This window comes from Dicentrarchus labrax, unplaced genomic scaffold, assembly GCF_905237075.1.
Source record: "Dicentrarchus labrax unplaced genomic scaffold, dlabrax2021, whole genome shotgun sequence".
NCBI lineage: Eukaryota > Metazoa > Chordata > Actinopteri > Moronidae > Dicentrarchus > Dicentrarchus labrax.
This window is the reverse complement of record NW_026136933.1, coordinates 1-12659: the sequence shown is the minus strand read 5'-3', so window position 1 is coordinate 12659 and position 12659 is coordinate 1. Positions and strand designations below refer to the sequence as shown.

At 51.2% G+C, this 12659-nt stretch overlaps 4 protein-coding genes across 10 annotated transcripts; all 4 read right to left on the bottom strand.

The window, feature by feature from the left end:
• Nucleotides 1-708: 708 nt before the first annotated feature.
• LOC127360773 (uncharacterized) lies at nucleotides 709-3044 on the bottom strand. Its single transcript, XM_051395216.1, has 8 exons — nucleotides 2975-3044; nucleotides 2811-2890; nucleotides 2373-2410; nucleotides 2261-2327; nucleotides 1882-2106; nucleotides 1527-1783; nucleotides 1174-1423; nucleotides 709-1062 (listed from the first exon to the last, which is right to left on the bottom strand). Exons 1-7 carry the CDS (start codon nucleotides 3042-3044, stop codon nucleotides 1201-1203), a joined length of 960 nt encoding a protein of 319 aa, XP_051251176.1. The 3' UTR covers nucleotides 709-1062; nucleotides 1174-1200.
• On the bottom strand, nucleotides 2280-5253 carry LOC127360774 (uncharacterized). 6 transcript variants are annotated; one of them, XM_051395222.1, is made up of 6 exons: nucleotides 5186-5253; nucleotides 3387-3933; nucleotides 2975-3302; nucleotides 2783-2890; nucleotides 2660-2679; nucleotides 2280-2410 (listed from the first exon to the last, which is right to left on the bottom strand). In XM_051395222.1, the coding sequence occupies exons 2-3, from the start codon at nucleotides 3929-3931 to the stop codon at nucleotides 3086-3088; spliced, it is 762 nt and encodes a 253-aa protein (XP_051251182.1). In that variant the 5' UTR covers nucleotides 3932-3933; nucleotides 5186-5253; the 3' UTR covers nucleotides 2280-2410; nucleotides 2660-2679; nucleotides 2783-2890; nucleotides 2975-3085. The 6 variants fall into 6 exon arrangements, with proteins under 6 accessions (XP_051251182.1, XP_051251181.1, XP_051251179.1 ...); XM_051395221.1 differs by having other exon boundaries at nucleotides 2660-2890; XM_051395219.1 differs by having other exon boundaries at nucleotides 2280-2679.
• Nucleotides 5254-6120: 867 nt separating this feature from the next.
• On the bottom strand, nucleotides 6121-7048 carry LOC127360777 (corepressor interacting with RBPJ 1-like). Its single transcript, XM_051395225.1, has 2 exons — nucleotides 6896-7048; nucleotides 6121-6808 (listed from the first exon to the last, which is right to left on the bottom strand). The coding sequence occupies exons 1-2, from the start codon at nucleotides 6942-6944 to the stop codon at nucleotides 6396-6398; spliced, it is 462 nt and encodes a 153-aa protein (XP_051251185.1). The 5' UTR covers nucleotides 6945-7048; the 3' UTR covers nucleotides 6121-6395.
• Nucleotides 7049-7806: 758 nt separating this feature from the next.
• Nucleotides 7807-9406, bottom strand: LOC127360776 (nematocyst expressed protein 3-like). Of its 2 annotated transcripts, none has more exons than XM_051395224.1 (3): nucleotides 8997-9406; nucleotides 8624-8873; nucleotides 7807-8458 (listed from the first exon to the last, which is right to left on the bottom strand). In XM_051395224.1, coding segments are annotated over exons 2-3 (486 nt in total). In that variant the 5' UTR covers nucleotides 8626-8873; nucleotides 8997-9406; the 3' UTR covers nucleotides 7807-7974. The 2 variants fall into 2 exon arrangements, with proteins under 2 accessions (XP_051251184.1, XP_051251183.1); XM_051395223.1 differs by having other exon boundaries at nucleotides 8649-8873.
• Nucleotides 9407-12659: the final 3253 nt, after the last annotated feature.

Sequence of the window (12659 nt, the reverse complement as noted above, 5' to 3'; positions counted from 1 at the left end):
GACACACATTTTTTTTCCAAGCAGAGTGTCACTGTGCTGTAGAAGAGTTGTGGCAGGGTGGGTGGACCAGTGTTGGTAGAAAGCCTCCACACTGCGGCAAAGTCCCGGTCCTTGTGGAGGGGAAAGTCAATGTCTTTTTAAAAAAACACACACACAACACTGCAAACAACTATATACACCTGCCCCAGCAAGAGTGCGAAATCAGTCCGGGTCTCGACCCTGGTCCCTCTCCTTCATCTCCCTCAGCCAGTCCTCCACACTCTTACCCGCCGCAGCAGAGCAAAAATGTCCACTGCCGTAACGGGTGTGTCCGGTCTCCCTCCGCTTTGGCTGGCCGCACTTCCTGCACTTCTGTACTTGTGGCACGCCGGCCCGGGCAGAGACACCTGTTCCTGGCGGTGCCGCTGCCCTCTGCTCGGCCTTCTTCCTCCTCAGCCATTCAGTTTTGTACGTAGAGAGAGGCTGAGGAGGAGGAGCAGGAGGTGCTGCCTGCACTGCTTGTTGTCCTTGCTGTCCTGGCAGCAGCTGCAGTGCAGGCAGCTGAGGGCCGGCGTGACGTGCGGCGGCCAGCGGCAAAGGGAGGACGTGTGGGGCTGGCGTTGTCCGAGGAGAGCGTTGGGATGGGGGGGGGATGGGGAGCACCCTCACACTCTGCTGGGGCAGTGAGAGGTCCAGGAGGAGAGGCTGTGTAGCTGCAAAGGTCCCGTTGCAGCTGCTGCAGCAGCTGTTGGTGGTACGGCCAGGACAGCAGCTGAGGGGGCAGGCGGTAAAGGCGCCAGTAGCCGTCTGCACACAGACACCGGTGCTGCCACAGCCGGTGCTGCTGCCAGAGTTACCGCCGCCCTTGCCGCTGCTGTCGTCGCCTGGCCTGCAGGCACCACCGTTGCTGCTGCTGCCGGAGGACGATCCACCGCCGGTGCTCCTTGGCCCGGCGCTGCCGCTGTTGCTGTCGCTGGCGCCACCGCTGCCGCCGCCGAGCCCGCTACCGCTGGTGGTCGTCCCTCTGCTGCAACGCCTGGAGCTAGCACAGCCATCTCCTTCTCCCGCTGCGTCCTGGTGAACCTGAGAACGGATTTCAACATAGTATTTTAGTTACATGTACAATTTTGAGAGCATGTAATTCAAGCATGTCATTACCATAACATATAACACTGTCCAAAGCATCAAACATACCACAGCGAGAGGGTCCTGCTATTCAGCTCATAGAGCTGGATGGGCGCCCGAGCCATCAGCCTCTGGTGGCCCAGCACAAGGTCCCGGATGTGCTGGTACCGAAGCAGTTATGCTGTCCCACCGCGACCGCCGGGCACCGCTCACACGGGTGCCTGAGGGGCACACGCGGCAGAGCTGGATGCACACTGCCTCTACCAGCCGGCTTGCACTGGGACTGCTGGCAGGTCCAGAGGTCTGTCCGACCAGGCAGCTGCGGACAACGGACAAAAACAATGATGGATATGAGCATGCTGTGAACATTACAATAGCTCGTGTGTACGTCAGGGAAACGTGTGATGGAAGTGTAGCCTTACCGTCTCATGTTCTCCACACCAGGTATACTGGTGCGGCTAGGCTTCGCTGCCTTGAAGCGCCCCCGAGCTGGCCTGTCCCTGTAGCGGGGAGGGTAAACTACTCGGTCCCTGTCGAATTTTGACAGGGCCTCGTAGAGCCTGATTAGCTCATCTACCCTCCCCTCGGACAAGGCCGGTTCGAAACGCAACCCCACCAAGGCCGTGGCCAACTGGACCACGGCCAGGTACCCCGGCTGGTCATCTGGTCCTCTGTAGTCCTGCAGACACACAAGCAGAGACAGAAAACAATCAGTCAGATGAATGGGAGGAAAAGAGCGCAGTGTGGTGATGTGAGATGCAGAGGTGGCGTGCCTACCTCAGACGCAGGGGGCGTCCAGAGGAACAGCCGACATGCGAAGAAGGCAGCTGGTGAGGCGGGTGGCTGAGTATAACTCGGCCGGGGCTGAGGGGGATCCCACCACAGCTTGAGGTCCGTGGTGAGTTTAGTCCTCCCCTTGCTGTCTGGCTGGAACAGCTCCCGGCCGATCCACTCCTGCTCTTCCACGGTGAGAGCTGTCCGCCAGCTCTCAGGCAACCGGGCCTGTGAGGAAAAAAACAACACAAACAAACAAACACACTGTAAGGAGGCTGAGTCGGTGCTACATGCAGTTTGACAGTCGACTCCACTGAGTTGTGCGTCCATGAGTACAGGTGGGTGTGTGTGTGTGTGTGTGTGTGTGTGTGTGTGTTTGTACCTCAGCCGAAGCAGGAGTGGGAGCTGCGGGCTGCTCCACATTCCTCTCCTTCCTCTTCCATCTCCACCTCCTCCGACGGTGCCGGAGGAGGTGGAGATGGAGGCGTCACCACCAGCGGGAGCGGGAGAGTCTGAAGGACCTGTACGTCAGCTTCAGACACAGTCACACACAACAAAATAGATTCAGCACAATGATAGTCATGGGACAAGACTAAGTGAGTCTGAGTGTTGATGACATGCAGTATGCCAGTGATTAGGGCAGAAGGTTTAGTGCTACAAGATGCAGCAGAGCCAAGGGAAGTAGACATGTGAAGGCGTTTAATCAAATCTACATTACCGCCACATGAGTGAGGATGGCACTACCACCTACGAAGATGGCTATATTACCTGCCAAACCTACCTTTGTCCTTCAAGCATCAGCTGTAGCGACCAGTAAATGAAACAATTACAGTTAATACAAACACACTGACAGAAGAATATATATTGATGGCAAATGTGACACGTCCAGTTTGGTGCCAGTTACCTGTTTCTATGTCAGTGGCCATCTGGACCAGTTCCTCGTCCGTCACCTCTGTGGCGTGGGGCGGCGGCGGAACCGAGGGGCGCTGGTCTCTGAAGGATGTAGACACCGCTATGGGGGGGGTTGGGCAATGGTTAGTAAATCATGTACAGTGAACTGTACTCTGTTGTGTTAAAGAGAAAGAAAGAGATCTACCTCGAACTGCAGGCTGTGCAGGTGTGGTCATCAGCTTCCTGACCTTGGCCTGCAGCTCACCTGGGCCCATGGGACGCCGGCGGCGATCTTGGAGGCGATCGGCTTGTGTGGCTACAGCGCGGTGGAAGCAGCGGCCTTGCTGGGGCCACTGCTGGTGGTGGTGGGGGCGCTGCTGCTGATGCTGCGGCTGCTGGTGGGTGGAGGGGGGGTAGCAGCCGCAGCTGCCGCCTCTGCCGACCGCTTCGCGTCTCGGCCCAGGATGTACTTCCTGGCGGCGTCCATTGCAGTCCCAGGGTGCAGTGTCTTCCCTCGAAGCCACTTGACAAATCTACAACATGGACGGCATCACATTAGTGAACAATAATGACATACAGCAATTCACAATCCATTGTGTGTAGCACCAATCACTCACCCTTGGCGGTCCTTATCAGAGGACTCGTACAGGTCCTTCAGGGTGTCCTCTTTAAACTTCCCAAAGCCAACAAGGGCCTCGCCCTCACACCCGGGCTGACTGGCACGAGCCCGGGCCTCCTCGTGCGCCCGGTGGAATCTTATGTGTTCAGCGAACTCCGGGTGGGTGCACGAGTACTGGGCGAGAGCGTCCTTGTTGGCCATAAGGGGGCTGTCGGAGGCACTCTTCTCCCGCTCCCGCTGGTGGCTGGCGACCAACTGTACCGTGTAGCCCACGTCGTTCTCCAGGAGCCAACGGAACGTTTGACCCTGGTACTTCCCAAACTGGATGCTGTGGCAGCTCAGCACCAGCATGTGGTTCCCAGGGTCACCGCCCGTGGAGACGACGTGGGCTTGTGCCTCCTTCTCCACCTCCTCCGGCTTCTTGGCCCTCGCAGCAGCGGCGGCCCCGCGTGGCCCCTTGGCGGCGATGTAGGCCACCGCCTCACCAGAGGCCCGCAGGAGAAGCTGCTGCGAGGCTGTGAATTGCAGTTTTGCAAAAACCATTTCTACAATGACAAGAAATGACACAGCACAGCATTAAAGGAGCATTACAGGTTAAACTACATATTAACTGCTATATTACCAGGAATATCACACATAAGATTAATGATATACTGGTACTTCACATTCACTATTGAAACATTACCGTTAACAAACTAACATCACGTGACACAACAGGTAAATAATGAGCCCAGGGTTAGCCCCCTATGCATTGGCAGCCATTAAACAAACAGGCTTATTGTTAATGTATAAAACATACACTTAAACTTTATCTTTTGATTTCACCTGGTGATATTATAACCTTAAGGCTCTAAGGACATTAACTGTATAGTCTTTTCATACTTTAATTTTGTTTTCAGAGATCGTCACATGTTGTAATTATACTGTAGCATCCTAGCTACAGCTACGTTACATTACATTACATAATGGCGATCTCTCAAAATGTATTTAATCTTTAAACAGATTATGTGCTACAGCGAAAAGGCAGCTTATATATTATACAGTAATCAGTTAGCAGTGAAACAGCGAGCCAATGTAACGTTAGCGTAAGTTAGCACTGCCGCCGATGTCATTACCGATCGGTGAAATGTGTTTAAAATAGTATTCCCATACTGTGTTTACTTGTTGAGACCTAGGATGTTGTACTGCTATTGTGTGGAGTTGATATTTAAAGTTTAACTGTGCTTTAGATGCGTTAGCATATAAATCGCTATTAGCATGCTAAGCGTTGGAAATGAATGAGCATTTAGCCACTGCTGTGATGAGCTGACGATCTCTGGAAACGCTTTAAAAACGTGATGAGACAACTTGGCTCACTTCTTAAGACCCTTGGGATGCTGGTACAACGATGTGGAGTCAAAATTTGAAGTGTAAATATGGTTTAAATGTGTAAACAGACCAGCCGCGATTTTGCTAACTAAAAACAAGGAGGTGAATGGGGTCATTTTAGTTACTACTTTTCTGAGGGCTGGCGATCTCTCATAAATGTATTTAATCTATAAACAGACTACCTGATTATCTTCCTTAGACCCTGTAGATGTAGTTACTACAGTTTGGAGTCGAAATTCGAAGTATAAATATGGTTTAAATGTGTAAACAGGACGCCTGACGTCCACGTTCAATATTAGCATAAGCTAACCAGAGAGTGCCGGCAGAACGTAATAAAACATTAACTCCATTCAGTACATCGTAACAGTACAGTGGGGTCGCTGTGTTATATCAGTACATTAATATTCTATTTATTTTGGTTTTACTCACTCTCTCAGATCTCACTGCTCTCTCAAATACACACGGGGATTTCTGTCCGTCGCATACGGCAGCCGGTGAGGTTAAGAGGTGGGCGTTAACGTCTAACGCTCGACTAACGCTCGACAATCCGAGCTGCTGATTGGCCCAGAGCTGACAACGCTCGACTAGCGCTCGACAGCACTGGCTGCTCATTGGCCCAGAGCTGACAACGTTCGACTAACGCTCGACAGCACTGGCTGCTGCTCATTGGCTGGCATACAGAGACCATTGCTGGTCATATTGCGCGAAGAAGCAAGGGAGCCGTGCGGAGCGCCGAGGGCGGCGCGCGCAGCCGGCCCCCGGCCCCCGGTCGGCCGCATTTCCCCGGGCTCGTGTGATAAAAAGCAGCCCCAAAGAGCCTCTCCTTCTATTTCTCCCGATTATAACGCCAAAGAATTGGAACGATCCCCCCTTTCCCCCCCCTTCTCTCGACATGTGTCAGTCAAAAGCTGTTGTCCTACGTCATCCCGAGCACATGGCTACTTATCATACGGCGGCGACACGGAGAATTAAAGGCCCCGCACGCATTTAAAGCGACGAGACCTGTTTGGTTAAATGTACATTAATATTTGAATGGTTTTGGCCTCATGAATGGCTCCAGGTTTGTTTGGTTAAATGTACATTAATATTTGAATGGTTTTGGCCTCATGAATGGCTCCAGGTTTAAAAAGTTAAGTTAAAAAATATTTAAATAGAGAAGACAAGGATTTAATCAATTAAATGTTTATTAGAAAGGTTAAAAATGTATAACATAAGCAGGGAAATTGCAGTGTAGAAGCAGCATTACACACAGTAACAACAAACACACACACACACACACACACACACACACACACACACACACAAAAAAAAAAGCAATATAGAATGCAATATAAAAAATGTATAAATAACCAGTATAATGCAGTCCAAAGTAAAAATAAAAAATATAAGGTGCAATGAACAGATGAAACATATAAGGTGCTTGGATGATACAGTACAGTTGGATAATTTTAATGTTTTTTTGACCTCTTCTCAGCCAGCCACAGCTCCACAGTCTTCCCTTCATAAAGAGCACAGAAGTGCTCTCCCCCATATTGGCTGTGGCCAAAGTCTTTCTGCTGTGGCTGGCCACAGAGCTGGCAGATCCTCAGTTTGTGGGGCTTCCTCACTTTCCCCCCGGTTTCTCTGGTTTCTCATACCTTCATTTGAGGTTCCAGGCTGTTGTTCTGGGGAGCTTCTGCAGCTCACCAGGGCCAAGCTGTTCCCTGGTCCACTCTTGCACTGTGCGTCCTCCAGGGCCCTCTTTCACAGCACAAAAGTATTGGCCCTTGAAGTACGCGTGGCCACCATCCACCGTGCGTGCTTGGTCACAGATGTAGCAGGGGTCCCCAGGCTGGTGCTGTGGCTTTCCCCTGCTACTTTGGAGGACTTTTTTGTCCTTTGCCGCTTTAATTTTGCGCCTGTAGACAGTGCAACGGGTGGGCTTGCTGGTCCCCGCCACTGGCTCTGCTGCCTGAAGCTGTCGAGGAGAGGAGCTGGAGGAGGAGGAGGATGACGAGGAGGATGAGGAGGCTGAGGAGGAGGAGGATGAGGAGGATGTGCAGTCGTAGTCCCCTAAAATATAAAATACAATACAGAACTCTGTTAGTCAAGGTACATAGAAACACATATGTAGTTTTAAAAAGTGTATTTGTAACAAACCTAATGAAGTGACATGTCTGGTTTTTCGCTTTGCTTTTCTGCCTTCCATTCTGTCCAAATAAAATGCTTGAATGAATTGACTGTCTGTTTTTTGCCTTTTTTTTGAAACCCCTCTTGGGGGAGACACACCTACCAGTTCGGCCCTCTCTCAGTCCGGTCAAACCCCCAAGTTCTCGCAGGAGATAAGAGCCCCCCTGTTGTTTTAATCAGGAAGCCAGGAGGTGAGAAGTGAAGGCCCCTCGGCACCCCCTGTTGTTTTACAATGTCCACTTGTAAAAGGCCAATTCTCACCTAGTCTCTAAGTAAGCCTTTGAACCTGACCTGGTTGACCCCTTGACCCTAGTTTCAAGTGAGGAGAGGGAATGATGTATTGTGACTGTAACTTGTGGGGATTTACTGATATCAGGCACCTATTCTAGATACCTAGTCTTCCCTATATTTATTTAATTTCTTAAAGGCAGAAAGAAGCAGGAGAAAGCATTGGTTTAAAAAAAGAAAAGTTTATTTAAACTAAAACAATTAAGACAACTATATACAACTATATAGATATTGGAATTTGCCCATTGTGGGACAAATAAAAAGGTATAACTTATATATGACAACTATATACATAATATTAATTTAACAAACACAACTGACTAACTAAATACACTATATACACAATATTTACAAATCCCTCCCTCCCAAACACACACACACACAAACAAAGTGTTCGCTCAGGAGGGGGAGCTGCCCCATCACACACACTCACACACACACACACACAAAGTGTTCGCTCAGGGAGGGGGAGCTGCCCCATCACACACACTCACACACACACACACACACAAAGTGTTCGCTCAGGGAGGGGGAGCTGCCCCATCACACACTCACACACACACACACACAAAGTGTTCGCTCAGGGAGGGGGGCTGCACCATCACGCCCCTTCACCTCTGCCAGCCACTGCTCCACAGTTCTCCCTTTCCCGTCGGCCCGGGAGCAGAAGGTCTCCGTCTTGTAGCGGCTGTGGCCAAACGCCCGCGTCTTTGGTTGGCCACAGTGCCTGCAGTTGAAGTGGGAGACCTTCTTTGCTGGTTTCATATATTCTCCCAGCTCCCGGGCACGACGCTCTTTCTCCTCCTGGAGCTTGCGCCTCCAGGCAGTGTTTCTAGGCACTGGTGGAGCAGTGGCAGCTGTGGCTGTGGAGGGGGTGACACCTGCCTCTGCGCTGGCGGACGGGACGGCGTCTGCGCTGGCACTGGTGGACGGACGGCGTCCGCGCTGACACTGGTGGAGGCTTGTGGGGTGGCTGAGGAGGAGGAGGAGGAGGAGGTGGTGGCAGTTGAGGAGCTGGCGACGATGAGGTCGTATAGCTCCGGGGCCAGCGGCCCTCTGATGGTGGCAGCCAGACCAGAAGCGTCCGCAGGCAGGCGGTGCTGGAGGGGCTGGTCTGGCTGCTCAGGCTGCTGCAGCACAGTCCGTGGGGCAGGCAGGGGCTCCGCTGCAGTCTGGGAAGCGCTGGGCCCCGGGACTGCAATGGCGATGGTGTCCCTCATCATCGCCTTGCTCCTCTTGGTGTGCCTTAAAAAACAGAATGTAACAAATGCACATTAGTAATCATGACATCACACACACACACACACACACACACACTCACACACACACACACACTCTCACACACACACACACACACACACACACAATGCCACTTCAGATCAGATGTGAGAGAAAGGATCAGGTCTTAACATTGCGTCAGGGTCCGCTGATTGACCTCATACAGCTGGATGCGGGTGCCTGCATGAGGGCTGCACAACTATAAACATTCTCTCGAATTGTTTGATAGTCCCTCATGACGGCACTCCAGCGATGAATGCGGACCCCGGCAATCATCCTCCCCTCACTGCAGTGGAGGATGCTGAGGTCCAGCAGGACAGCCTCCACAAGCCTCGACACATCGGGAGACTGCGCCGCTCCCGCCCCCTTGCCCAGGACCGCACTACATTGACACACACAGAGAGAGAGAGAGAGAGAGAGAGAGAGAGAGAGAGTGAGTTAGTTAGTGACTGACAGCACAGAACAAGAACCAAACAAAGCTTGGAAATTTATTGTGACTGCTTACCGCTTCACACTATCCACCCCTGGTGTGTGAGCGTGCCGCTGGGTGGTCCTGAATCGGCCCTGGACGAGCCGGTCCTGGTGACGGGGGGGAATGTGACCGCCGCCTTGTCCCAGTCACTCAATTTCAGCCAGAGAGCGGTGACCTCTCTGGCTTGCCTGGGAGTGACGTAGCGGCGGTGGCGCAGTTCCACGAGGGCCTGGGCCAGGGCCACGACGTGCTGGTAGCTGCCTCGACCGTCTGGCCCGATAACGTCCTCCTCCTCAGCCTGCTGCACCTCCATTAGGTCCAAGCGGGGGGGCGGGTGAGGTTTGAGGACTGAAGGAGAGCGCTGTGGTGTTCGAGGAGACGAATCTCCTCTGGCTCCTCTTCCTCCTCCTCCTCCTCCTCCTCCTCCTCGAACCCTTCATCACTGCCCCCCCCCCCCCGCTTCCTCCTCATCAGTCCCTGGAGTGTCAGGAGATGTTAAATGACAGACACCTAAGACAGGTGTTAAACGTTACCGTTACCTCAGACAGATTTATGACTTACCTGTGTACTCCCTGGGCACGGTGTAAGTGTCGACCAGCGTGAGCCCAAGAAGCTCTTGGGTCAGCTGGTCGAAGCTGTGCTGCAGCTGGGCACTGTAGCAACGCAGCGCCGACCTCTGTCCTCCCTCAACTGCCGCCCTGCCTCGATTCTCGTTCCACCGCACCAGGCCCTCCAGCAGGTAACCCTAACCCTAACCCTAACCCTAACCCTTTCCCCCTTTCATTTCCCCTCTGAAGAAGTGCCGGCGAGGCACGAAACGTTAGGGGATCCTGCTCTGTCAGCGGAGCCGCTGCCGCTCCTTAAACTTTTTAATTAGTCTCTTTATTATTCGGAACCAGGACCCTCGTTGGTTTTTTAAATTTAAATCATTAAAAGTTACGTTTTAATAGCACCCGGTGTGAACACCTTGCCTACCTGAGCGCTTCATCCTCCTCTCCCGCAACTGTCGGCTTCCTCCTCTGTTGGATTAAAAAGAAATAAGACTTTTTCCACCCAGTCTACTCCACAGAGAACCCGGAAACACGGAACGACATGACGCAGAAACCGCAACAACCGCATGCAGCGAGATGGACGCAGGTGGGTCACACACACACGGGTGCACACAGGGCGGAGGGCAGCGGACCCCGACACGAGCGGGGTCGGGGGGAGCAGGCAGACCCGCGGCTGCAACTTACAGGACCCCTCCCTCTCTCTCTTTTTCTTTTCTCCCCCCACACACAGAGCGGACCGGAAAGCAGACACAGCAGCACACACGGCACAAACAACACCGCACATACGAACACACACACACCAATTAAACAGGCACTGGACACATCCACCCGTTTTGCAGCTAAACATCACTTAAAACTTATACAAGCCACACATCATCACAACAACATACAGCAGGCTTTTGAGGAGGGCGAAATTCCTAAAGGGATGTTACGCAAAACACTCCAACTGGCCAGCTTCATAAAACCATCCTCTCCATCACAAAACACAACAGACACACTCAAAGAAAACACACTCACTTGGTTATGGCAAAACATGCACATTTTATTAGCACATTACAAAGACATAATCACACATCTCCTTAACACCCCTGGCAACGAGTTGGCGTTTACAGTAGCCACACAATGGGCTCTTAGACGCTACGGCAACAGAATCGATCCAGACACAATTACATTTGCACATGATCTGCTCTTCACCACAGCCACTCTTTCTAACCCTTCCTCCCCCCTGAAATATTGTGATTCAGATGAGGATTTTTCTTTTCCCTCCCTCCTCACCTGCCTAACACGGAGCCCTCTTTTCCTCAGCCTAACCACATCTCTCCACAGCCTCTGGACAACACCCCAGTCCCAGACTACCACTCACCTCCTACTTCCCCCCACAGGCGCTGCCCCCAGAGGACGGTGAATGCCATGGCTCCCAGAGGACTGCTGTCAGCCTGGAGTAACAAACATAATTACTCAAAAAAACAATAATGACACACAGGGCTCCCAGTCCCGCAGTAGCACCCCAACACCTACCTGCGTTCATGCAGAGTCTGGCCTGGGGTCAGTATTAAACGGCACCTTCCATCTCCCGGCGCCCGCGCCCAGATCACATCAGGGTGGGGAGAGCGCACCCACTGAGGCAGAGGCGGCTCCCCGGTGTAACACAGAATCTGTGAGGAAAAATGAAATGATGAGTAATTTAGGTCAAAAAGTCAACATGACAGACTACTATTCCAACTCTGATCTTTCCTCACCCATTCCAAAAATACACCTGCCGGGAGACGTACCGAGCCGAGGGGCTCTCCCCACCGGGCGCGGGCGCATGCGCAGACACAGCCTCTGACCCCACTTACCATCAGGCCAGAGACAACCGCAAGCTGCGGGACTGGGAATTCAAAATTAATAAACCAATTGCCATACTGGGGGATTCAAACATACACAGAATCCCCAAATTTAACCACCCTTTTGTCCAGGCTGACAGCTACCCGGGAGCCTCCTTCTATCATTTCTGGAAGATTCTGGAAAAAACACCAATTAACAGAAACCCAAAAGTGCTGATCCTCTCGGTGGGCCTAAATAACAGGGCTCAGGATCCCCACAACACCTCTGTGAAACAGCTCAGAACTGTGGTCAACAAGGCTTGCTCGGCCTTCCCTAATGCTTCCATAATCGTTCCTATTATCAACCATTCACCACATCTACCAGCAATAGAACAGCACAATCTGGCAATAATCAATAATCACATAATAAAACACTATACACATTTCTCAGCTTTCCCGGACCAGGATTTCATAACACAAACTGACAACATACAGTGGACTACAGAGACAGCCAGTGCTATCTTCTCCCACTGGCTAGGGGAGCTGGACAACTTAATTTCAGACCTACATGACACATAGATTAATTACAGCACATCACACACAAGATAATTCACAACACATTACATCATAGTTATTCAACATGTTATTACAACCTTATACATAACTCATACGGCACCATGGACTTTTACCAATTTCAAATGTATCACTTACCTCTTAAATTCACATTGGGAAGGCCGAGCTTGACGTGTTGTATCATCATCATCATCATCATCATCATCATCCCTACTCATTTTCATTACCATCTCCTCACCTCATTATTCACCTGAACCTGTATGCAGGATAGAGAGCGGAGGGAACTCGGCCCGTTACCATCTCCGGACCAACACATCAGACTTGGAAAATTAAGAGTGACACTATTCAATAATTCAACTCACTATAATTTTATTTAAACAATACCAATAAAAAATCATGAATGTCACAATCTCCACTTTCTCTGTCTGGATTTGTCCTTTTTACATTCTGTCCCATATGCATATTGACTCTCTCACACCACTAATTTGTAATAACCAACTTACCTTGTGTTCTGATTGTCATTTCTCATATGCATAATACTTCCTGAGCTGCACCTTTGACAGTGTAAACACACCTGGAATTAGCACGTTGCATCACGATTTAATTTTACACAATTTATTTCGTTGATGTGTTGCCTCCTGTGTTTCACCAGTTTTTATTTTATTTTCTTTCTGAAATTATTTCTTAAAAAATATATTTTATTTCCAGGGAGGCGGGGTCTGCACGACGGACCGCACGCCCCCAGGCCAGTGCACCAGAGCCCTGAT

Coding starts and splice junctions, on each gene's coding strand:
- LOC127360773 (XM_051395216.1), bottom strand. CDS start 3,044: ATGGGCCCAGGTGAGCTGCAGGCCAAGGTCAGGAAGCTGATGACCACA. Junction 2,891..2,974: donor TGCACAGCCTGCAGTTCGAG/GTAGATCTCTTT, acceptor CCCCCCCCATAG/CGGTGTCTACATCCTTCAGA. Junction 2,107..2,260: donor CCACTCCTGCTTCGGCTGAG/GTACAAACACAC, acceptor TTTTCCTCACAG/GCCCGGTTGCCTGAGAGCTG.
- LOC127360774 (XM_051395217.1), bottom strand. CDS start 3,931: ATGGTTTTTGCAAAACTGCAATTCACAGCCTCGCAGCAGCTTCTCCTG. Junction 3,303..3,386: donor TCTGATAAGGACCGCCAAGG/GTGAGTGATTGG, acceptor TCCATGTTGTAG/ATTTGTCAAGTGGCTTCGAG.
- LOC127360777 (XM_051395225.1), bottom strand. CDS start 6,944: ATGGAAGGCAGAAAAGCAAAGCGAAAAACCAGACATGTCACTTCATTA. Junction 6,809..6,895: donor CAGACATGTCACTTCATTAG/GTTTGTTACAAA, acceptor TTTATATTTTAG/GGGACTACGACTGCACATCC.
- LOC127360776 (XM_051395223.1), bottom strand. CDS start 8,767: ATGATTGCCGGGGTCCGCATTCATCGCTGGAGTGCCGTCATGAGGGAC. Junction 8,459..8,648: donor CCCGCATCCAGCTGTATGAG/GTCAATCAGCGG, acceptor CTGTTTTTTAAG/GCACACCAAGAGGAGCAAGG.